Below are 26,095 nucleotides of genomic sequence, written 5' to 3' on the forward strand. Positions count from 1 at the left end.
TGTCTGAAAAGCATAGAAATAAGTAAAGGGGGAAGATTTATGGGCTCTCTGCCACTTTCAAATCACATAATTAAAAGCACTGTAGGTATTTGAACCCTCCACAAGGCTTTTGCTTCCATCTCGAGCAGTACATTCTCAAACTTCACCCCTCTTGCACTTCAATGCAAATCCTGAATAGTTTTCAGGTGCTTAAATTAATTATATCAGACCAGCACATTTGTTAGACATTCCATGCCTTTGGCAAGCTCTTCTATTTAACACTGTTCAAGTCACTAAATTTTACCGTAGACTAAAATGGGATTTGGCCAAAGTCCACCTCTCTCTGTTATTGTAAGCTCATCTTGGTGTCCAACCTTGCAATTATGGCTAAAAGATCATTAAAATATTCTGAGACAAAGAATACATATTCATAACTGGTATTTGAGCAGCCAGCAGACAAGAAGTAACAATGTGGGCAGTGCATACATCTACAGTGTTTCAGATTTCTTCCCATGAGGTTGAAAGAGAGAGGTTGAGAGAATTCTATAAAAATTGCCATACAGGGGTGATTTTTCTTTTTAACTCTTAACAGTCTCGCTGTGTGTATATATAAAGATAAAACTGGAATAATGAGTTTATTAGCCCTATTTAGCAAGGGTTTGTGCAGCTCTGAATGCCAAAGAGAAAAAACAACTGAGATAAAAGAGAAATGAAGATGCCTGTTCACTTACCTGTTGGATAGCTTTCTATGGCAAAGGAGAAGGCTATGTTTTCCTCTGTCTAACAAATACTAATGAATATTGTTTTAAAACAAATTCAGCAATAACTTCATTCAGATAACCTTATGAGAGTCAGTAACATGATAAAGACTGGGAATTACAAAATACATGAATAGAAGTTATCACTAGTCTTGAGATCTTGCAAGTTTTCTGAAATAAACTCTCATGTTTGCAAAGAAATGTTTGAAAAACTAAAGCCTAAATGCCCTAACACCAGAGAAAAAAATAAAAAAGAAACCAGAATTTATTTTTAAATCTCATGATTTTTCAAGTAAATTTTAGGGTTTTTTTGTTTGTTTGTTGTTTTTCGAATGCTTAGGGATAATTATGTCTTTTTTAAATATTTAGGATTCCCTCCTGTGAACCATTACTAATCTTGGGAATGCCATTAATTAAAACACCATCAAAACTGCCTTGTATTCTCCTTAACTCCCTGTTTCCCATTATCCTATGCCCAAAACAGACTTGCCTTATAACAACTTTCCCCCCTTGCATGCTTCTGGAGCTAATCTTTTAAAACCAATATAGCTCACCAATTTCAGCCTGAAAGGATCTATTATGTAACTAGCAATATCTCTTTCTTAATAACCAGCCTTTTTTGTTTCTAGATAAAAATAGCATCATGGCACAGACCTGATGCAGAATACCATCTTGATATGGATTATTAATATTTACTTTGTGGATTAGTTTTAAAATAATTCTATTTAATCCAAATTTCCCTGTGAAAGTGCTTCTATATTGTTTTACTTTTTCATAACTAAAGTCATTCTTTTATACCACTGTTTACCAAACTTAAACTGTACCCCTTTCAGGGCTTCAGCCTTAACAGCATACTCCCTCCTGCCCCACCCAGTGCCAATATTATAATATTTGGTAGTTTATTTTCTGCCATGTACCCCTTGACATCCTTTTACATACTTTGGGAAACATCTGATGAAGTGAGTCTGTGCTCACAAAAGCTCATGCTCAAAACTTTCCTGTTAGTCTATAAGGTGCCACAGGACCCTTCGTTGCTGTTCTAGACAGGTATTTGTCTGTTGTTTGTTTGGGGGGTTGGCTACTGTATATTCAAAGGTGTGTGTTCACTTGTTTGCCTTTTGATGCCTTCACTAAAGTGCTTTTCAAAGATTTTAATTTTTGTTTTTTTGTTTCACATAATAGCAAGAAGTCTGATTCTCACTGAACACCAAGTTACATCTTGTAACTACCACCTCATATTGGTGATTTATTATCTGTAATAAAATCCAGTACCCCTTTTCAATGCATTTAAATCTGAAGGGGGAAAAAAAATCTTATAGCAAAATACTACTTTAACTTTACCAAAAAAGAAAAAAAAACAGCTGAACTTGTAGCAATTACATATAAGTAACAACATTTTCCATCATCCTCACCTTCAAAGGTCTATAGGCACCTCAGAGCTCGTATTTACATTCAGTAGTATCCACAGCATATTAACACAAAGTAAAGAAACATCCATTCTCACCATCAGAATCACACAGTTTAAAGTCAAATGGAAGAAAAGAAACACAAGATGAGATCACAGTGCTAACTAACTGGTTCAGTGAGACATGAGGTTATGTTAACACAGCTTTGCAATCAGGAGCTGTAATCTATTCTCCACTAGCTTGAATAAACAACAGCTGAGGCTTCTTTCCTCCTCCAACAATACCTCTCAGTTAATAATGAGCATGGCTGTCCTGACTTTTTTGCAGTATGGTTGTAGCCATTTTGATTTCTGCCTATGAAAGGGACAACCTGGGTGTGGTAATATTTTTACTGGCTTAACTTCTGTTGGTGAGCTGAAGATCTCCAGGGATCTTGAAAGCTTATCTTGGGCCCAAAGAAAATGGTCTAATAAAAGATATTATCTCACCACCTTTTCTTTTTAGGAAAAATAGCTAAATTTAGGCTGGTCTTAGCTAAAGTGCTAGCAAAATCTTAACTTAATAACTTTTTTCATACTATAGTTGCAGGATTATATTTGTATATTTTGTACGCTAGAATGAGCTAAAGATGTTACTTGCTAAGGGTATATCTTGGCCATAAAAAGGTGTTTTTATAATAGCTACAGTCAAATCCTCATCTAGAGAAGAAAACATGAATGCAGTACTAGTTTTACAGCAGAATTCCTGTTTTATGAACTAATGGGAGATTGAAAAATTAACAAAAGTGAGCACCTCAAAAACAAAACAAAAAAGCAGCCCAGTAGCACTTTAACAAAATAATTTATCAGATGATGAGCTTTCATGGGGCAGACCCACTTCTTCAGATCATAGCCAACCTCAAAATTAGAGTAGGTACAAAGCATAACTTGCAGAAAGGTACCCAACGTTGCATAAGTCTCATCCTAAACACAGCTGCAAAGCAATTTCCAATGGAGTGAAGGAATCAAAAGGTGAGGCTGTCAACTTGTTCCTCATCAACATCACAGGCTGTATCCAGATACAGGGCTAAGGCACTCCCTTGTGTAGGGGGAGGAAATCTCCTCACATGGTTGGGGATTCCTACAAAGGGTCTAAAGATGGACTAAGACATGCTGAGGTCCTAAGCCAAGGGTGGGGCAACTACAGACTGTGGGCTGAATCTGGCTCCAGCGTCCCACGCCACAGTCAGGTAACCTGGGGCCGGATCCAGTCCATAGACTCTGCCTTGCGGGTGCAAGAAGTGGCTCCATGTGGTACTGGTACTACTAGTACTGCTGCTGCCCTTTCTCCTTCCTCTCCCCTGGGGAGGGCTGGGGAACAAGGCAGGCTAGCACTGGCTGGAGGCTTCTCCCCCTCCACTCAGACTGGCTGGAATTAAAGACAATAGGAGCAGTGAGGAACAGTGCTCAGGAGTGGTGGGGGACATGGAGCTACGTGTGCCACTAGGGAGCTGCACCAGGCATGTGCCCTGCATCAGCCATGCCCTGCATCCCCAGCCCATTCCTGCATCTTTCTCCAGCCCAGACTCCCCTGCCCCCATCCACTCCTGCTCCCCTCTCCTGCCCAGACCCCCAGCTGCTCCTGCACCACCTCTTTCTGCCTAGATCTCCACCCCATTCTGCTTATGCATCTCTTCCCACACAGCCTCCCACACCCAAGCCACTTCTGCATCCACCTCCTGACCAGACAGCTGCTCACCTGCTCGGATCCCTAGCTCACTGCTGCACCCTACCACCCCTCCCTAACTGTCCCACACCTCAGCCCACTCCTACACACCTGCTCTTGCCTAGATCCCACACCCCAAGCTTGCTTCCTGGCAGCCCCATCCTACACTGAAGCCCTGGTTTCGTCCAACCCCCTGAACCTAGGAGTGGAGCCAAAAATCTGCTAGCCCACAAAATCTATTAGCTCTAGCCCCATAGGCTCTGAAGCTGGTGCGTGAGCGGAAATGAGAGGGGCATGTTTTTTTCTGTTTTTTTGTTGGGGATTTCAGTGAGGTGTGGGGTTGGAGGTGGATCTTTTTTGGGGGGGAGGTTGGTTTTGATTCTCATTTGTGTGGCTCCCAACTGATTTTTCTGTGGGTCAATGGCCCCACTACAAAAAAGTTTCCCCTCCCCTGCCCTAAGCTATATCACGTTTAAGAAACTCCCATGGAAAAACAAAGTGTATTATTCTAACAGAAAGGACAAAACAGGATGATAATTTCTGTTTTAGAGTCTGTTTGCCCCGTCCCTTTTATTTTTAAGCAATTATGTAAATCTTGACATTTAGCATTTTTTTGTATTTAGAAGTCTCTCACAATCTCAGGCACCCCCAAGTGGGTGTTTCCCAAATAGTGTTCTCCCGGGTTCTGCGACAAAATTCCATTCCAGTGGCTGACTCCTTCGCGGCTCCCTGTCCTGCTGCCGCTGAAATAGTGGAACTCAATTTAATTTGTTTAAGATTTGGGAGGGATCCGGCCATTAAACCAACTGAATTTAGTTCCATTATTGCAGTGGTGGCAGGGCAGAGTATAGCCCCCTCATTCGCCACCCTAGCCTAGTGGCCACACCTCTCTAGTGGGTGTGGCTCGGCTCCCCAGTGCCAGTGGCAGAGCTCCACACCAGCCTTCCTTCCGCTGGGCACACGGGGCTGCCCAGCATGGGCTCCCCAGCCAGCACCGTAGATGGGTTAGTCCCGGGGGCCACTTTGGCTCTGATGTGGATTTATCCTGGGGGTGGGAGGGTGAAGCTTGTAGACAGGGGGCAGATTTGGGGGGCTGAGACACGTAAAGCCTGGAGATGTGGGGCGGTCTTAGAAGCCGAGTGGGGTAGAGCCTGGGAATAATGTTCCGCAAAAGTATTTATAGTTTAAAAGGGCTCCGTGGCCACGTAAAACCGTCCACACTGCTCTGAGGCCCTGCGCGGTAGCTGACTGGGCTTGTGCGTCTCCTCCTAGTGGGGTGTCTCTATTTGGGGTGAAAGGTTTCCATGCGGCGAGGTTCTCACAGGGTCCCCGCTACGGGTGGGGGGTCCGTTCTCCCGGGGGGGGGGGTTCTTATATGGGTCTCTCCACTGAGTGTGGGGCTCCCCTGTGCCTGGATCTCCTGGGGGGGGGGGTCCTCGCTGCGTGTGGATGAGCGGGGCGGGAGGGGCTCCCCGGCGCCCCGCATGGAGAGTTCCCTACACCTGCCGGGGCGGGGGCAATGACAAGGGGCCCAGGGCCGCGCGCAGAGCGCCGAGCAGATGGATCCCCTGCTGGATCGATGTGTTCGGCGCTCGCGCATACACCCCCACCGCCACTTGCGGCACCGCCGAGGGGAGAGCGGCGGCGGCAGCACCGGGACAGCGGCGGCCGCCGCGTCCCCTCCCCCCACCCACCCCCGTGGCTCGAGCAGGTACTGCGCCCTCCCCGGGGGCGGGGCGGGCCGGGCCGGACTGGACTTTCCGGAAGGTGGCGGCGGCGGCGGCCGGAGTCTGTGGCGGGGGCCATGAGTGGAGCGGTGAGGCTCGGCGGGGGGCCACCGTGGGCCGCGCTGGGCGGGACGGGACGGGACGAGCCCAGCCCCTGCCGTGAGGGCAGCCCCGGGGGGAGAAGCGGCCGGCTCCGCTTCCGCGGCTGGGCGGGGGCCGCTGGGGCCTGCCTCCGCCGGGGCCCCGCCGAACCTCCCCCGCCGGGCTGGGGGCTCCGGACCTCGCCCCTCTTCTCTCGGAGGGGCGTCGCCTGCTGCGGTGAGAGGCCCCGGGCTGGGGCACCGGGTAGGGTTTCGCCCCCTCCCCCTGACGGCCTCACTGGGTCTGGCCCCGCCCCGCGGCGTAGTGACGGGGGAAGTGGTGTCGGGTCTGGGCGCATCTTCCCTGTGGCAGCAAGGGAGGGAAAACCCTCTGGAAAATGAGCCACGTGTGATTGAAAACATAGACAGGAGGGGAGCGAGCAGCACATCCCTCAGACACACATCTTCTAGAGCTGGAAGGGGCATCAGGAGGTCATCTAGTCCAGTCCCCTGTCCTCTTGGTAGGACCTGGTGCCATCCCTGCTATTTGCCCCCATCCCTAAATGGCCTCCTGAAGGATTGAACTCATAGCTGTGGGTTTAGCAGGCCAATGCTTAATCCACTGAGCTATCCCTGCCCCCTCAAAAGGAGGGGGGGGGGCGGGCTTTCAGTAAGGTGGGAGTTCACAGGAGCACAGCCTTAACATCACTGTGTCGGGGGTGGGGGGGCTCAGATCACCACCCATTAAGTTAATGGCCAAGTGCACTGACCTATGGCACCACAGAGAGTACTAACTGCAGGGAGGGGGAGGTTTGAGTCTATGTGTGGATGGTCTATGTCAATAGGACAGAGCTGACATAATGAATGCTTCCCACTGCCAATTAGCAGCAGTGGCTGTCTCAGTGGGTGGGAGGGAGGGGGGTGTACCTATGTTGTCAGGAAAGGTTCATATTCATGCTTATACCTGTGTAGTTTGTTGTTTATGGGGCTGGTATAGTCACACATGAGCTGCATAAGTGAGTGTCATAGCCATGTCCCAGGATTTTAGAGACATTATGGGTAAGATGTAAAGAGTTTTTGTTGTTTTTGTTTTTTACACCGCCTTCCAAAGCTCTTCTTGAACTTAGTCATGAACATAAGCTTTGAGTGGCTTAAAAGCTTGTCTCAATCAGCAACAGAATCATAGGACCAGAGGAGACCACAAAGTTGGCCCAGTAAGAGAAATTACTTAACTCCCTTGATTCTTTATTTTCCCTCCAAAGACAGACATTTTCAGAATGGGATGTTGCCCCTGTCTGATGGACCAAGATGCAGAAAAGATAAAAATATCTTCTCTCCTGCCTGCGTATAAACAGAAAACAAAACATCATTTCTGCATTCATTTTTATTTTCAACAGTTGCTCCAGATCTGAAGCTCTCTTTAATTACAGTTGCTGATGTTACTCACATCACTGGAGCTTAGTTTAAGGTCTCTCTTATTTTAGGAGATTTAGCTCAGCTTTGCTGTTGTCTAAAACTTGCCTGAGGATGTTTCATTTTAGCAAACCATTTTTGCAAGGGAAACAAAAAAAAATAAAAATACAACACAATGTATAGATGAGGAAGCCTTTACTTTGAAAGAATTATGTTTTAAAATTCTGCACATTTGATTTTACAATAAATGTGGAGGCTCCAGTGTTGCAGTGGAGAGAACAGACTCACCACTCCAGGTGGGAGACCACCCTAAAGCATTTTTCCAACCCCCAAACAAGCTCTCAACAGCAAGGTTGTGCCCAACCCTGACACAGCACAAACGCTAGTCCTGCCACTCCGTGCCAGACACACCAAGATAATGAGCAAGAAGAGTCTTGCGTACATGCATGCCCAGCCCTGATCCAGATATGGCTTGAGCAGGCTAAGCCTGGCAGGATCTAAGTGTGGAGGAATAGGGGGTATGGGTGGGAGGAATAGGGGAGTATGAGAGGGTTCTCTCTGGGTGTAGGTGGCTCAGTAATGACTGAATGTGTGGAGGGGTGGAGTGGAATGGGGGTGGGTCCAGGTGAAAGTGGTTTGGGCTCAGAGGGGGTGGTCGGGATGCAAAGGTGTGAGGCTTGACAGGTAGAAGTGTGGGTTTGCAAAGGGTTGGGAGGCTAGGCAGGCAGCTCCCTGTATAGTGACCCTTCCCTCTAGAACTGAGGAACAATGAGGGCAGGAAGCAGAGGAGAGGAGGGCATGTAGCTTCCTGCTCGGAGGAGAGGTTTCTCCCAACCCTGACTGCCCTTTGAAGGCGAAGAGGAAGTCCTGTCCTTCCCAGCCTGGTTGGGACAAGCTGCTGAGCCTGGACCAGGGTAGGAGCCACTGTGTCACCCTGCCCCTTTTTACGAGTAAGGGAAGTTGACAGGAGCAAATGCTCCATTCACCTCCCATAGAGGAGACAGTGCAGAAGTCTGAATTAAGGTTTGTTGACTCCAGCTGTATAATTAATGCAGCTGGAATTGCATACATTAATTCAACCTTACGTTGTAGTATAGCTCTGCCGTGGGTGGAACAAACACTTTCTCATTTTTACTCTGGTGTCCTTCATTAGAGTTTGTTCTATTCAGGTACTGATTAAATGCTACTTTTAAAAGTTGTATCTGTAAATCCAAACTCAATATCAAAAAACAGTCTTACACGATGAGAAAATAAAATATTTTATAATCAGTTCCTCTGTGTCTTGTGACCTAATTTCAGGGTTCTTGCATTTACTGGTAATAGCTAAAGCAGCGGTGTAATATAGTTTCTGTATTGTTATAAACCTTAGCTAGCATGAGATTTGCAGAAAGTCATCTTTTTTGTGGTCCCCTGGACTTCTGAAATTCTAAGGTAAAATGATGATTATTCCGGTCCTCTTTAACATTGCACCAGTTGCAGCAGCAGCTGTGATCAATCATATCTGGATTGGGCCAGAAAGAAACTCTTCTGTAAAGTAGACGACATTTGTGCAATCCACCATTGCCTGCTGGGAGACTTAGGAAAAAGAGACATGAATGGAAAAATGAACTACTTGAGTTAGTTGATGATCTTGGCTTTATCTAGGCATATCACATCTTTTGCGGCCCAGTTTCAGAGGAGAGCCCTGGGATAGGGGAAGGGAAATGGGAGAAATAAAAGCAGGTAGAATTAGTTGGACAGCTATGACTCTTGCTGGGAAATGGCTATATGCATATATTCAATCCATAGAAATATAGGACTGGAATAGCTCTTCATAGGTCATCTTGTCTAGTCCCTTCCGTGAAGCAGGCCTAAGTATTATCTAGACCATTCTTAACATGTGTTAGTCTGGCCTGCTCTTAACAACTTCCATAGGTAGGGATTCCACAACCCCCAAGCAATTTGTTCTTGTGATTAACTATCCACACAGGAAGGTTTTTCTGGATTTTCCTAATCTAAATCTCTCTTTTTTCAATTTAAACCCATTGTGTTTTTTCCTGTTTTCAGTGGATAAGAACAATTCTTTAACCACACTGAAGTCAGTTACGTCTTCTGTGTTCTCATATGACACCATATCAAAAGCCATACCAAAGCTGAGCTCTCACATTATCTGTAAAGTCTAGGACACCCCTCCCCCATTCATCCTGGGCACTGGGCTTACCTATTTGCAGGGTGGCTGGACCTTTTTGAAAGAGAGCCTTTACACAGTAACATTTTGAATTTGAATTTATGAGTAGTTGATCAACATGCCAAGCAAACAACACCCACCACTTCATATAAAGCAGGTGATCTCTTCCTGACGGCCAATGGGAATCATTCTGTGACTCTGACTTCTGCACACAATGGTCATGCCGTGTATTCAGGTAGCTTTGATCTTGAGCTATGTCCTAGAGTTAGGTTCTAAAGAATTTCTTCTTAGAGCCCAGTTTATATAGTCAAACTTAGGTAGGTCCTGCTTATCTATACTATAATCGTTTTGACTTAAAGTATAAAAACAATTTTTTTTGCTGGTCGTAGCATGCTACCTTTTACATGCAAGAATCAATTTAAAATTCTGCAAAATCAGTTATGCAATAAACAAAGGGCAGAAATACCTAAAAGTAAAGCGAAAGGGAATTATAGATGTCCCAACTGAAACTGCTTATAAGAAGTTCTGCCAGACAGTGGGTGTTTTCTTGGAAAGTTTTCCATTAAAAATCTTAATGTCTGTCTATATAAATACGGTTTGTTTTATACCTAGGGTCCTCAACCTTTTATTTCCTGAGCTCTGCCCCTCCTCCTCACCTCTGCCCCCAACACGCTATAAAAACTTTATGTCCTACCTGTGTCACAACAACTGCTTTTCTGCATATAAAAGCCTGGACTGGCAGCAGGAAGTAGCAAGTTGGACAGTTGCCCAGGACACCATGGCACAGGGGTCCCTGTGAATCTGGATTGATCAGACTTCAGCCCCCATTGGCAGGACTCAGAGCCCCAGGCTTCAGCTTTCTGTCCAGAGCCCTCACAAGTCTAATTCCATGTGGTGGCTCATGGAAACCTGCTCATGGACCCTCAGAAGGCCCCAAATCCCTGCTTGAGAACCAATGTGCTAATATTTCCTTGGGGCTAGAATGGTTTCTTAACAATATGATATTGTTTTGGTGCTATTTCGATGGAACAACTCCCTATTTTTAGCTAATGGCTGCTGCTCCTTACCACAGGTCTGAGACTACATCATTAGCTACTTCTCTTACCCAAAAGGCTTGTCATACTGTACTGGTATTGGGGGTAGACGAGGGGTGTAAGAAGTTGACAGAGGCCAGATAAGGCAATAGAAATGTATGTTAGTTTATAAATGTCTTCACCTTAACTGATGTCTGAGCATTACAGGTTGAACCTCTCTCATCTGGCACCCTTGAGACCTGACCGGTGCCAAATGAGACAATTTACTGGACCATGGGAGGTCGCTGTTGTCCAGCAGCATTACCAACACTTCCACTGTTTCCTGAGCTCTTGGAAGACATTTAAGGATAAATGTCAGGTGGCTGCAAACAAACTTTATGGCCTCATGGGAAACTTGTACACACCCATAAGCAGATATTGGGCTAACTAAAATCATGCTGGATTATTGATGTTCCTGGACAAGATAGTGCCGGACTAGAGAGGTTTAGCCTGTACTAAATAGCATACCATTTTTCATCTGTTGAAAGTAGCAGCTCTCTTAACACTTTGGTTACTGGTCTGTGCAGTAAATAAGCATCATTGACTCTGATGGGAGCCTCATTCAGTTTCCTTTAGCTGATAAATGGTGGCCATAAAAGAGTCCTGGGAAGATACTCCGGTGGAAAAATACCATTGGGCTGGAATAACCAAAAACAATTGTAGAGAAATAAAATGTAATTACTGACTGTGAGCTGAACTAGCTGTTGACCTGCACTAAGACATCCTGGGAGCCACAATTGGCCAGTGCAGTTAGAGGCTGAAAAAATTAAATAACCTCAAACATCAGCTACCACATACTTCACTGATGTGCAAAAATGAATGATTTGCCTGCCCAGTCCAGGACTCTACTAAATTCCTTGTCTTTGGATCTACCCATTCAGTTATAACTCATGTTACAATTGGAGATGAAAGCATGTGATAATTGTTGTAAAAAAAATGGGGGCCATGATATTCTTGTCATGTGACCATATTTGAGTCCCTGGTTGTTTCTTGGGCAGTCACTATGATTTTTTTTACTGTTCTCCACACCCTTTTTCTTCACAGGTAATCTTAAGCAAAAGTGGGAGTTGGAAACAAAGGGAAGGTTTCTATCTAGTTTCACAGATAGGCTGTGCATATAGATGCGTGTGTGTGTTTGTGTGTGTGTGCACACATATATGTGATGAGTGTGGTGCACCCTGCCATTCGAATTAAGTAGACTGGCCTCAATCCTAGTACTTCTGCGCTAGTACTTTCAGCAATAGGATCATCCATTACAATATACAATATTTTCGTGCCTGTAAACATTGGTACAGTGGGGCTGGGTTTGGCCCTGGGCTGAAGGTGTATGCTTTACCCTATTGCCATGATGCTTATGTGATGGGGTTTATGCACCAATGCTTTCTGTATGAAATAGAAAGACCAGTTCCCACTTAACAGAAACTATTTTTGAAGGACTTTAAGTGGTGTTATATTTTCTTTTCTGAAACATGAAAAGTTACCAATAAAGTGAGCTATAGCATTTTCCATTTCTGTGTACGTGTGCATTAAGGAAGCTGTACTGGCATAGCTCCATTGTGTACACACAACCTATGCTAACAGAAGGGATGTTTTGTCATTGCAGAAACACCAACTCCCCAAACAGTAGCTAGGCCAGTGAAAGCATTCTTCTGTCAACACAACTCCCAGTGTAGACATGTCTATGTCAGCATAGCTATGTTGATCGGGGTATGCTAACAGCAGCTTTGATAAGTATGTCCCAAGACCCCATATAAAGTACTCATGCATTAATGCTTAGCACTAGTGTTGTAATGCTACTGCTAATTCTTCCTCTTTCACGACATCAAGGGCTCTCAAACTTGGAAGTTACTACACACATGGGTCTCAAGTTGTCAATCTCCCCTCTAAACCCTGCTTTACTTCAAGTATTTATAATAGTGTTAAATACATAAAAATCCTTTTAATTTATATGTAGGGGGTAACACTCAGGTTTGCTATATGAAAGAGGACACTAGTACAAAAGTTTGAGAACCACTATATTAGATCTATTATGGAGGCAGTAGTATCATAGGGAGACAGCATTGTGATTTTTAGGCATTCCTGTTAAGTATTGAAGTTGAGTTGGAAAATGTCCATGCCGTTTTTTGTGTGAAGCAGTTTTATTAAATTTCACATTTGTATACTGTGTTAATTTGGCATTCCATACTCGTGTGGCTTCTCACTTTTAGGGTTTCTTTCAGCTTCCTAGCGAAGGACACAAAAAGAGCGAGGAAGAAAAAGAAGACTCCAATGACACTGAATGCAGCGAACTAGAAATCATGGATCTGAAATTCAATTCCTCAAGAAAATATGTATCGATCAGCGTACCTTCCAAGTCACAAGCCATGTCACCTCATATCAAATCAGTAGATGATGTAATAGTTCTTGGCATGAATCTCAGCAGATTTAACAAACCAACTCAGTTTTTTATTTGCGTTTCTGGAGTTTTTATGTTTTATCTGATCTATGGCTATTTACAGGTAAATACAGTAATTGTTTTATGCTAGTACCTGTTTCATTTGGTTGGAAATTCTGCCCTAATCTATACACTTTTGAAAAAACTGCATTAAAAGAACAGTCAACTACTGGAGTTGGGCAGGAGAAAGTACATGATAACATAATTAGAAAGTCTCAGAGGAGTAGCAGTATTCCTCTGTAACTTCACAAACAACAAGCAGTCCAGCAGCACATTAAAGACTAACAAACGTATCATGCCTTGAGCTTTCAGGGGGTAAGGCATGCTTCTTCAGATCATCGGAGTGGACACTTTGGTTACATCTACACTTACTAGGAAAGTCAACGGATGCTGCGCAGTTTTAGGTATGCCAGTTGTGTACCTAAAATAGGTTTTGCAGCTGTCAACATCAGTCCCTGTTTTCACTGCAGAATGTCAATGGGACCACTCCTCCCGCCAACATTCCTTAATCTTTGCGGCTCGTAAGTAGTTAAGGGGTCGATATGGACCTCGGAACATGCCATTTAGTGCGTGTACAAAACGATGCCCCAGAAGATCAAACCTAAACATTAGATCTTTCCTGGAAAGTGTAGATGTAGTCTTAGAATTCAGGGTTTATATAGTGGGGAGGAGGGGTGGTTACCTCACTAGTAGCACCTGTAGATGAAGCAAATTAAGTAGGATGTGTCCCATTCCTGAAAAATATCAAAGGTGGAGAAATTGCTGCTGTCCATAGGAGAGGATTAATTAATCTGTCACTAATTACAGTGAGATTATGCTACACACACTCAAAGAAACTGATAGGCCAGTCCTCTCCTACAGCCCACCCTCAAGAAAATTGTCACCAACAGTCACACACCATACCAGAGAAACACTAGCCCGGGAATTATTCCTGCAGTAAACCCCTTTTGCCAGTTCTGTCCACATGTCTATGCAAGTGACACCATCATAGGACCTAACCACATCAGCCACTCCATCAGGATCTATTAGCAGGCTCTTATCTGTCTGCACATTAACTAGAGTGGGTTGAGATGCATTCTGTGCCATTGAGCTTTGCAGCTATTGTCTAGACAGCAGAGGAGTTTTAGGACTAAGGATGTTAAAATGGTAAACCAACAATGAGAGCAGTTAACCCTTTTACCTTGGAGTCCTGCCATGGCTTCCGATCTCCCCGCAGAACCAGGGTTGTTCCAGCCTGAGTTAGCTGGCTGCCATCAGAGTTCCCTGGCCATAGTTGGTTAATCAGTAAGCCTCATGCTTATCAGTATGCATATCAGTTATCCATTTAACATTTCTGTTTAAGACTCCCGAATCCTTATTTCTGTTCCCGCTTCTGTAGGCAAATGTTCTGTAGAGGTGCTATGCCTTTCTACTCCTGCCCTCCCGTTTCCCAGTCTGACTTCTGGGAGAAAGTTTTTGGGGTTTTTTTTAATTGAAAAAGCTTCCTATGAAGCATCAGGAATGGCCATAACTGGAGATAAGACATTGGGCAGGCTGAGACTGGGTGCAGGGGTGACACAAACCATTCTCAGGTGTTTTCCCGACTGGTTTCTTTTCATATGCTCAGGGTTTAACTGATTGCCATATATCGGGTTAGGAAGGAATTTTTACTAAATCAGATTGGCACTGCTGTTAGGGGGTTTCTTGCTTTCACCCACCTTGTTAAGCCCCAACAAGCTGCACACAGATCACCATGCCTCCCATAGTTAAATCTGGCAAAGCCATGAATAATTGAAAATAGAGTCTTATGATGGAATATTATTAGGCAGTCTTAACTATCAGCCTTGCTACAGCGCTGGCTAAAAGTGATACATTACTTAATTCTTTAGCTAGTATTTATCTTTTTCTATAACATTTTGGTTTAAAATGTCTGTAGATTCCTAAGAAATTAGAATTACCAGTAAATTTGTCTTTTAAATAAGTTAATGTTAAATCGTACTTAATGTTTTTTATGGGTCACTGGAGAATACCGTCAAGAAACAAGCACATACTGAATAAAATGAATTGGAAATAAAGTTAAAAGCAACCATGAAACCTCTAATTTGAGATGAATGTTTATGGGTAAAATACTATTCATTTATGACTAATTTAGTTAATTGAGTGGAATTACACCAGCAAGAAATTTGGCCCAATTTTTTCACTCCAGTTCTTCTAAGTTTAGTAAATTACATGTATGTATACATTAAGAAAATAGGTCTGCTGATTAAGTTTTGATTTAACATTTGTGGTGTGTGTGTTTTTTTTATAGGAACTGATATTTTCAGTGGAGGGTTTTAAGCCCTTTGGTTGGTACCTTACTTTAGTGCAGTTTGGGTTTTACTCCATTTTTGGACTAATAGAACTGCAGCTTATTCAAGATAAAAGGAGACGGTATGTATTTTTAAAAGGTTTATCCTTTTTGATACCTTTTAAGTTACCAAAACTGTGTAAGTTAGCCTGAGGTAATCAGTTCATTAATTTGTGTTTGAATATTGCTGTTATTTTAGATAACTGAGTTGAGTCTTATGGCTAATGATGAGATAAAATGTATATCTTCAATGGCAAATCTGTTCATGAAATTATACTATACCACTGTTTCTTTTCAACCATATACTCATGTGCTTTATTCTGTCTGTCTTGTTTTAATAGTGAAATGAAACACTAGCACCAATAGCTGACTTAAAAATACACACATGCACTCTGAAGTCAAAGTTCTAGGTATAGTATATTCCTGACACTGTGTGAGGAACCTTTTAAGTTGATGTGCCTGTGTTAATGAATATCAGGATATGATGTTACATGTTTGAGTGATGAGGTTAATAAACTAATTGATTACACTGTATACATTTATTTTGAAGATGGTGGAACAAGTACAATACTGTATATTCTTTTTATGTAAGCAAAGGGCTAGTGTTTCGCGTTTAGGCCTTGATGCAAAAAATTATGGCCATCCTACGTTTAACGTTAAGAACGTAGTACTGTAGTCCTATTGAAGTCAATGGGAGAATGCTCAACCATAAAGCTAAGCAGATGTGTAAGTTTCTGAGTTTCAAACCTCGGGAACTTTGAAGCTGGTTGGAGCTACAGGTGTTTCAGGGCAGCCTCTTTCACTTAACTTACCTTTAATATTTTTATTTTTTTAGTTTTGCATGTTTTTTTTTTCTGAAGTGTATTTACACTATTTCCAGCATTGATAGTGACTCCATAGTTGGATTTCAGTGCTGCTTAGATGCAAATCTCAGACTAACTATTTCACACTTTTCTGACAGAACGCCTTCTCCAAATTGGACATAGTAACTTTATAGGATGACTACATTTTCTCTTTTATTAATAAAATATTAATTTCTAGAGATATCTAAAAATGATCCCTCGTTCAAATTTTGCTTTTTTCTTTACAGTTCTTTGGGTTCTGTGGTAGGCAGCCACAGTCTTTACACATTTCCCATGCACACACTAGCATCTCAGATCAGTCTGATTTTTAGACTTTTTAGAATTAAACATCAGCTTCTCTCGTCCTCAGTATCTCCCCAACAATGGTGATCCTCAGCTGAGATCCTATTAACTAACGGGTTTTTTAAGATACTTTTCTTCAGTTAAATTACAAATTTAAGCAAAAAACATGCATTATATTTTAATTGTTGATAGATTCTAAATTATAAAAAAATCTGACTTTTAAAAATGAAGTCTGAGTTATCAGGTTACACAGAAATGTTTAACAAATTAACTTATTTTTAAAAAGGCATTAATGTCTTTGACAAAAAAGGAACCTCGTCAGTCAAAACTGGTGGCATGTCCTTAGAAACATGGTACAGACTGTGTTAGGAATAAAGCAAAGCTTCCAGCAAGAACACTCCTCTGTCACTGCACCCCTTTTCACAGTATTTTTTATGCAGCTAACTTAGCCACATATGTACATAGATCATGTCCTTTAAGGGCTCACTTGAACTTTGTGCTGTAATTATTTAAAATGTACATGTGCAAAATGCAGGTGTCAGCAGGAGAAAGCACCATATCAAACAGCATATTTACCAGAATACTCAAAATCGCTTCTTGGTGAAGGTATTTCAAAGCCAAATCTCAAATTTTTGTCTTCATCCATTCTCTGGAATTATAAAAAGGCACAATAATTATTTTATAAACATGGGATATGTATTTTCCCCCCATTTTCTGCTTACTTGGGAAACCTTTTTGTTCAAATTCCACAAATAAATCCATAATTAAACAAAGACCAGGCCAACAGAGAGATTTCAAAAAGTTACAAGTAATTAAAATGGAGGTGTTTGCAAAAGGAATAGTTACGCAGTTAGGAAAGAAGGCTAATGAAAGAGTTAGCCGAAATTCAGGAAACATGGGTATTGTTCCTGCTTCCAATGTGTTTTTTTAACGATGCATCTTTAATACGCCATAAAAGGATGCTCTGAAATCAATCGACCAGCAGTCGATTTAGTGGGTCTAATGAAGACCTGCCAAATCAAACAAAAATCACTCTGCAATTGACCCTGTTACTCTATCGCAGACAAGTAGAGTAAGGGAAGTCAATAGGAGAGTTTCCCCCCACTGACTCCACGATAACTCAGCCAAAGGTACATTGGCTCCAGCTACGTTATTCATGTACATGGCTTTACATACTACTTTCTGCAGTAGTGTAGATGTAGTCGATGTCACTTCACCTTTTGTACCTCTGTTCCTGTTCTGTTAAATAGGCATCATTGCTAACGGATATTGTTAGGTCCTTTAACAGTTACAGTGTGCTTTATAATCCTTATATAGAAGGCATTGTAGAAGGTTAAAGCATTATTCATCCAGTTAAAATATGGAAAGCTTCTACAGTTTTTAGAGTAATTGTTAATTTTAGTGAAAGTGTGAAATTTTAGTGAAAGTTTGACCCATTTTTTTTAATCCAGTTTTATTATTAGTGTACCCTTTCTTGTAGCTTTTCCCTAGTGTGAAAGTCTCACATATTAGAAATGTAATATGTTCATAATGCCAAGAGTCATACATTTATATTTTGCAGAATCCCAGGCAAAACCTACATGATAATAGCCTTTCTAACTGTAGGGACTATGGGTTTATCAAATACCTCCCTAGGATATCTGAATTATCCTACTCAAGTCATCTTTAAATGCTGTAAACTGATTCCTGTTATGATAGGAGGAGTCTTTATACAAGGTATGCATTGTTCCTACTATTAAATATTGTTCGTGTTAGAAGATAACCACAAAGGCAAAATCCTGTATTCGATTGACTTTAATGGAAGTTTTGAGTAGAGCTGGTCAGGAAATCTTTCTTGTCATGGGAAAGAAAGTGTAGATTTCAAAAACCTTTCCTATCAAATCGAGAAAAAAAGACAAAATCTTGAAATTTTTCACCATTTGAAAATCCTTTTCTCCCAAACAGCGTGGCTTATATCAAAATCTTTTATTTTAATTTTGACCTTTTTAAACAAGTATTTAGGGAAAAAAAAAATTCTACACAATGTAATTTGGGACACCCACTTCAAAAAAAAAAAAACACCCTTCATGTTCAAAAATGTCTAAATAGGATGCATTGACCAATTTCAAAAATCTTTTCAAGTGGGAAATTTGTCAGAGACCTTTTCCCACAACAAGTTTCACTTTGATAAATCAACGCTTTTTACAAAATAAAAAAAACAAAACCAACCAACCAACCAACCAGCTCCAGTTTGGGATGCTTGGAGAATACAGGATTAGTCTCTAAAATTATATTTGAAGCTGTGATATACCGGAAGAGGTTCTGTATGATGAATCTGACTAAGGCTCTTAACTCTGATCAAGTAAATAAATACATAGCATATTAATATTTTGATAATCCTTATAATACATATTATGAAAAAAAATCTCATTTATATCAGTAGAACTGTTGCTACTCAAAGTCATTAAGGCCACATCTATACAAGTGCCAGTGAGTCAGAGACAGGTTCATGCTGTGGCACTAAAAACATCTGTGTAGATGTTGTGGTCCAGGCTCTGAAGCCTTCCAAGGAGGAGTGACGGTTTCTACACAACTATTTTTAGTGCTATTACATGAACCTGAATCTGTCAAGCCAGGCCCTGACACTTGCTGACTTTCACAATATAGATATATTGTAAGATCATCCATATGGAGAAGGACTACAGAACTGAGCCCAGAATACAGTACTTTTATTACCATAATTGTGTCTTATAATTACAGTGGAACATTACATATATCTGTATTGATACTGGAGCAATAATAAACCAGTTTAAAGTAGAAAATCAAATATCCAAATTTAAAATTAAGTAAATATTGTATGTACAATTAACAACTCAGGCCTGTACAACTCAGTACAGCAGGTCAGTATAATTAAATTTTCTTGTCATTTAAATTTGGAGCTTTCAGGTTTTTAGGTCATATAGTGTTAGGTTCTTGAAAGTGGAGAACATAGTTTAAAAGGTAGTAGATGTTATTTTTTTGTTCTGGCAGCTTACATGCTTCACATAGCCTCTGGGAAGGAATGGAACATGTTATTCAACTACTATTTTCAGGACTCTCCTCCTTTACCCCTGCCAAAATACAGCTGGTTGTGTTGCTGAGTTCTAGAGCAGTAGTTCCCCAACTGGTCTGCTGAGCTTTTGCACGTGTTCTATAGATAGCTGGCTTACCAAATGGTATTGGTTCTTGTTTCCTTCTGTGAGGTTACATTAAAGATAACTAATTACATTCCTAAAACTACTTTATCATGTAAGTAATTGCTAAGGTTGCTGAAGAAATGATGTCATCACTTTAGAAGAGGACATGTGGCCTGTACCATTGAGAATGGTAATGGCTACTTCCCACAAGATTGCCTTATGGAGCTGTAGTATGTAGTAGGTTTTGAGAACCGCTATTACAGAGTTGTACCTAAACTTTCTACTTATACATTAGGAGGGAGAATGTTAGGTCCATGTTTTGGGTATACACTGAGTAGGAGGATTTTTTCCTCCTTTGTCTACCATTCCCCACCCAAGTAAAGTAGAGGTAAAATTAAGACTATTACATGGCCTTATTCTTTTTACCATTTGTATTTTTGTATAGGAAAACGTTATAATATTGCAGATGTGTCCGCTGCAATGTGTATGAGTCTTGGCCTCATATGGTTTACTTTAGCTGACAGCACAGTTGCACCAAATTTCAACTTGACAGGTAAATAAGCATTTTTCTTTATGGTTTAATAATTATTTTGCCTAAAGGGAGCATTGTATAATAGTTCTGAGAGTTTTTGGTTGTACTGCCTTGTGATGTCATAGTAGAAAGGTAGATTTTACTCTATCATTTTACCAGCAGCACTGCAGCTGTAGTAGGAGAGACGCTATCATTCTAAGCCTTCGTTCTCAAGCACTTGTGACTTCCCCAGTAATTAGCATTGGAGCTGAAATATCTCATGGTAGTCAAGTAGTAAATAGGTCTTGAGAAATTTGATAAAATTCCATTTGACCTATTTTGAAATGCTTTAAATAGATTACAAAGATGTTCTGTTAAATCTGAAAAATTATTTCTTGCAGTTGGTACCCCTTTTTCTTTACCTAACAGTTGCTGTAGACTTAGTCCTCAGTGAGAACTAGTGCTCTTGACGTACGATTTCTTCGTGTAAGTTAGAAATAGATGATATTTTAACTGATATGATACTTAGTAAATCCTCTGTAAAATTAAAAGGAAAAAAACCACTGTGCATTCAATAACCTACATTTTTGTATAATGTTAACGAAAAGGAACTTTCACTGGACCACCAAAACACACAGCTGGTCTAACCTTTGCACCAATTTCAAATTTGCACAAATTTCAAGTTTCTGCCTCTTCCCCAAATATGGGACAAGGAGATATGTGGGGGAGGGTTGGCCCCTCCTGCCTCCACCAATCCCCAGGGAGCCAGGAAGGAGGCGGCAGCCGCCAGCGCTCTCCAGGAGCCCCAGGAAAACAGCAGCCGCTGGTCCTCCCTCAGAGCCCTGGGGAAGTGGCAGGGATATGGTAGCTGCCCACTGGAAGGGCAGAGATGGGGCTCCCACATACGGGACAATTAGTCCCTTTTAAAAATGTAGGGACGCCTTTTTGGCATCCCAAATATAGGACCATCCAATCTAATATGGAACGGATGGTCACCCTATCCATAAGATATTAGCAATGTTCCAAAAAAAGTCTGATTTTTAATACAAACAAATTGCTTCTTTTTATTGTTATTGCTCAAAAATGCTTTACCGTTTTTGCTCTGACATTCGACCCGAAGACATAAAAAAACCTCTTTACATGGAAACAGACAAATTTAATACAGTGTTTCATTTATAACAGCAATGGGCAGCCAGAAATCGGCAGTGGACCATATAAGTGGCCCTCCTTCACCTCAGTGGGCTGGAGCAGCTGTTGAAGTTGAAAAAGTTTTATTCTCTTTAATGGGTTAATAAGTTACCTTACATTGCTACATTTAATATTTTATTGATTAAGTTGTTTAATTGAATATGTCTCTGTTTTAGAATTTAGTGAGTTTAGTGGGCAGAGACAGAGTTTTAGTATTGTGTCTATGTTAATAAGATTACAGGAAGATGTTGAAGGCTGAAGCCTTAATTGTTTGATTTATAATGCTGTTTTGTTCTGCTTTTCTGTGAGAGTCCTTGTAAGAATTATGTGCTTTGTTTAAAGCATTACACAGCCCATGACTCACTGGTATTCTACCTGTGGCCCCGTGGACCCTCTGTCTGCCCCTCTCATGCATCAGGGCACTGGAGCCCCACATTTTCTACTCCTTCCCCTCCCCCCATCACTTTAGGAGCAACGCAAATAGGCTAATTCATGCTCTGTGCCCACTCTCCTCCCTCCCAGAGCTAGAATGCCATGAATGTTTACAGCATTCCTAAAGTGCTGGGAGGGAGGAAGAGGAGTAGAAATTGTGGAGCTCTAGTGCCCCACTACACAAGAGGCGCAGGGTGGCGGGGGACAAATAAGAGGTCCATGGGCTGCAGGTGGAGCCTCAGTGGGCCACAGGTCACCCACCACAATCTCAACGATATGTATTTGAATAAGCAATTATTTCTGTTTGCACCTAGTGTATTACAGGGCTTCCAACTTTGAAACTAACGTTACCAATCTCCAATAGAAAGGTTGGAGAGAGTCCATCTTAAAGTGTGTGGGACTAGAGATTTACATATCCATCACCATTAAACTGAGTCCAAGTCTTTCATCCTTTTTGTTACTCTCCATGCTGCTACTTTAAACTGCATATGCGTTCTAGAGTGTACAGGAAAGCATAACTCTGGGTACATAATTCAAACTGTATGTATGGTGACAGAGAGATAGCTGTATTAGTCTGTGTTCTGTCAAAACAAAAAAGCAGTCATGTAGCACTTTAAAGACTAACAAAAATAATTTATTAGGTGATGAGCTTTTGTGCTGATCTGAAGAAGTGGGGCTGTCCCGTGAAACCTCATCACCTAATTAATAAAATATGAAGTAATTTGTTTATATAATCTTGAGAACATATATATATAGTTTATCAAAACAAAAGCAGTCATACAGCACTTCAAAGACTAACAAAATAATTAATTAGATGATGAGCTTTCGTGGGACAGACCCACTTCTTCAGATCAGCACGAAATCTCATCACCTAATAAATTATTTTTGTTAGTCTTTAAAGTGCTATATGACTGCTTTTGTTTTGATAAACTATATATATGTTCTCAAGATTATATAGACAAATTACTTCATATTTTATAATTTAACAGTGCCATTAAACTAATTCGAGAGCAGGATTGTTTGGTGGTACACACTTAAATAATCTCACGTCATGAAATTCAAAGTTGTGTCATTCAGTGATCATGAATTTATTGTGTTGCTTGTGCTCTGTAATAAGCCATAGGTATTAATATACTAGTAGTATTAACACGTGTATACAATGTAGGAATTTAGGGCAGTTAGTTTTGATGTTGTTTTTATTTTGGCAAAAACCAACAAGAAGTCCTGTGGCACGCTATAGACTAACAGTTTTTTTGGAGCATAAGCTTTCGTGGGCAAAGACCCACATTGTCAGATGCAAGATTTTTATTTCAGGAAATTCAGATGAAAGGCAGTAATTGTTTTTACAGTTCACTGTGGAACCTTCATTTCCAAGTGTTTGTGTCATTAGTTGATCCTAAAACTAAGTAAGTCCTTTATTAGGAAAGAAATCTTTTTTTTTTTTTTTGGCTTTTTAGAAATATTATTCACTGAGGCTGTGTCTACACTTGCATTCCTCTTTCGAAAGAGGTATGCAAATGAGGGAAAATGAAAATGCAAATGAGGTGCAGATTTGCGTATCTGGCACGTCATTTACACATTCTAATTTCAAAAGAAGTAATCCAGTGTTGACGCTGCTCTTTCGAAAGTAAACCCCATCTTCAAAAAATCCTTCTTCCCAGAAAACAAAGTTTGTCAGCATAGAGTGCCCTGGTGTCAGTCCTTGAATCAGTGTAGGACGACAACTCTGGCATGAAAAGCCCTCTGCACCGCAGATCCCTGGCTCTACGACAGGAGGCAGTGCCCCGGTACTGCTCCATGTATCAGTACCACACAAGTACCATAAGATGGCAGAGAAAGGGCACTCTCCTGAAAGAGCTGATAAACCACCAAGTTTATCAGGGACTTCAGAAACAGGGCTCAGCCACAAAACAGCAGGAGCAGGTGCCATTGACTCTGCTGCACCAAATACCATTGAGTCCAGTGCTTCATGACTCTCTGGCAGGGCAAGACTTTTCAGAGGTGTTGGAGTCAACCTCAACATCAGACACTACTTCTTCAAGTGATTGCTCATGTCCATTTCAAGTTGGGTGCGCACGGGCCCACACTCAGTCACCGGAAGCTTTTTGCCCTAGCCAGTAGCCGTAGGGTCGGTGCGGCACCCCTTAGAGTGGTGCTGATATGGCAACCAATATATGCACCACCCAATCCCACACGCCACAGCCTCCACTCAGTTCCTTCTCCCCACTCTGCCGGTTGTTGGAGCTCTTGCTTTCTCTGCTCAGTTCTTTAGCTAGTAACCTATTGTAGTCTAAATAGTTCTTGAAGTGTAAATAGTTTCAGTACTTGATAGTTAGTGTTTTAATTTATAGCTAAGGCGGGGCTTTCCGTCTGCCTCAGCGCTGGGGAATGCCTGGCTCCCCAGGACTTAAGACTTGTTCAAAGTGTGGTAAATGTATGCCCAAAAGTGACCCCATCCAGCCTGTTTGATTTGCTTGGAGGAAGGACACTTGCATGATCGCTGTCCAATTTGTAAGGCCTTTAAGCCCAGAACTTTTAAAGATAGGGTCCAATGCCTTAAAGTCCTCTTAATGGAAGCAGCTCATAGGCCTCAAATGTCTCCATCTGGCAACCACCTAAGGACCCCCAGCACCAAGAGCAGGTGCAGGCACCATTGTCTTCTCGGCACCATAGGAGTCAATCTCCAGTGCTGATGAAGAGAAAGCATGAGAGGCATTGCTCGCCAAAGTCGAAGTGGGGCGACCTCAAGTCCAGGGCTCTGACGCACACTGCCGAAGGGCAAAAGGCACATCCGTTGAAGCTGGCGTGGAGTGGGAGCCCGTAGGCACTGGACCCGTCCTCAACACTGGAGGCGTTTCAAGCGGCACAAGGACTTCTGCAGATGACGGTGTCGGGTCCTTCTCTGTCTGTAGGAGACAGGCACCGTACCACTGAAACAGTGCAATCGGGACTCATGCACTTGATACGGGTGTCAACCCCTGCGCTCATGTCAACGCCAGCACCGACACCGTATTTGGTGCCAAGCGCTCCAGTGCCAACCCAGCAGACCGTGGCCCCGTTTCAGGTACCCTATGCTCCAGCACTGGCACCAGCCTCGGCATGTGTGATATCATTGTTGGCTCCGACGGCATGATCTGTGGTGTATTTGGTGCGGGTGCCTATCCAGGACATCTGTAGGGCAGCCACCTGTTCCTCAGTTCATATGTTTAGAGCACATTATGCTTTGACGCAGCACGCACAGGAAGACACAGCGGCGGGCAGGGCTGTCCTGCAGTCCGTTTGGGGCTCCGACCACACCTCCTAGGTATTGGCTTATATTCACCCAAATTGGAATGCACATGAGCAGTCACTTGAAGAAGAAAAAACAGTTAACTGTTCTGTAACTGGTGTTCTTTGAGATGTGTTGCTCATGTCCATTCCAAAACCCTCCCACCTTCCTCACTGTCAGAGTAGCCAGCAGGAAGGAACTGAGTCAGGGAGGGGGGCAGTCAGTGCATATATTGGTCGCCATATTGGCGCCACTTCAGCTGGCACTGCACCAACCCCATGGCTACTAGCTAGGGCAAAAAGCTTCTGGTGACTGGGCGTGCGCCTGCACACACCCAACTTGGAATGTACATGAGCAACACATCTCAAAGAACGCCAGTTACAGAACAGGTAACTGTCTTTTGTGAGGCCACCAAAGACTTTGTAGCATTGACAGCACCTCAGCCCCAGGGCATACCACCAAACCCCAGGTGCCCTTTCAGGGCATCTAGGTTGGTGACATCGGGAGGTCACCAGCCTAGATCCCCAGGGATGTGATTTGTTCCATGGGGGTGGTAGTGACCATTACTGTGTCTCCTAATTGCACTGTGGACAGATGGCAGAGATCACTCCATGGCTGCCAGTAGCTCTGGCCATGATAGACCAGGCAGCAGTGACAGGTGAGCCTAACGTAGCCCAGGAACAATCAGGGCAGCTGCAGGGGCAGGATGACCCTGTTCCCTCTCTCACCATCTCATCATCCCCTCCACTTGAAGCAGTGGCACGTCTCCGTCGCATTGACAGCGTGGCTCACCAGGACCTACTCCAGCTCATGGCCCATGTTTTCGGCATGCAGGCAGAGGAGATAATGGAGCCAAAACGACCTGAGGCAGCTGGGGGTCCCCTCTGAACCACATGCTGCTTTCTGTACTCCCATAGAAGGTATCTTTCCTTGGGGCTGTGACTTCAACCAGGAGGGTGTCCTGAAAGCCTTCACCTCTGACCCTCCCTAAGGACAAGGTGCAACTCCAGCCTCATCCAGCCTTTCTACTCAAGGTAGCATGTCAGTTCCTCATGGGGCAGAACCTATTTCTCCCTGTCTTCCATCCCAAGCCACACGCTGGCACAAGGGAATAGAGGCGCCACTGCTAGATATCCAGGTGCTGGCATTTTACAGTGAGCACATTCAGGGAAACAAATCAATTGTAGCAGTGTCAGACCAGATGACAGGGCTTCCAGTCTCCTGACAATGCATGTCATCATGCATCACAGACTGCATCCATACTTGCTACAACCTCACCAAGGTTCCAGCTCCACCATTTATGGTACATTCACTAATGGCTCAAGCCTC

At 42.6% G+C, this 26,095-nt stretch overlaps 1 protein-coding gene across 3 annotated transcripts in view; it reads left to right on the forward strand.

Annotated features, from left to right (window-relative positions):
* Positions 1-4,832: 4,832 nt before the first annotated feature.
* The window catches only part of SLC35B3 (solute carrier family 35 member B3), a 33,810-nt gene continuing 12,547 nt past the window's right edge, over positions 4,833-26,095 (forward strand). Inside the window, exons 1-5 of one of the 3 annotated variants that reach the window (XM_074987699.1) lie at positions 4,833-4,851; positions 12,527-12,805; positions 15,029-15,150; positions 17,774-17,928; positions 19,813-19,920. In XM_074987699.1, the coding sequence (XP_074843800.1) occupies positions 12,605-12,805; positions 15,029-15,150; positions 17,774-17,928; positions 19,813-19,920 (586 nt within the window). In that variant the 5' untranslated portion in view covers positions 4,833-4,851; positions 12,527-12,604. The other 2 variants (XM_074987698.1, XM_074987697.1) reach the window with 2 other exon arrangements.

This window comes from Carettochelys insculpta, chromosome 2 (genome assembly GCF_033958435.1).
Source record: "Carettochelys insculpta isolate YL-2023 chromosome 2, ASM3395843v1, whole genome shotgun sequence".
Lineage (NCBI taxonomy): Eukaryota > Metazoa > Chordata > Testudines > Carettochelyidae > Carettochelys > Carettochelys insculpta.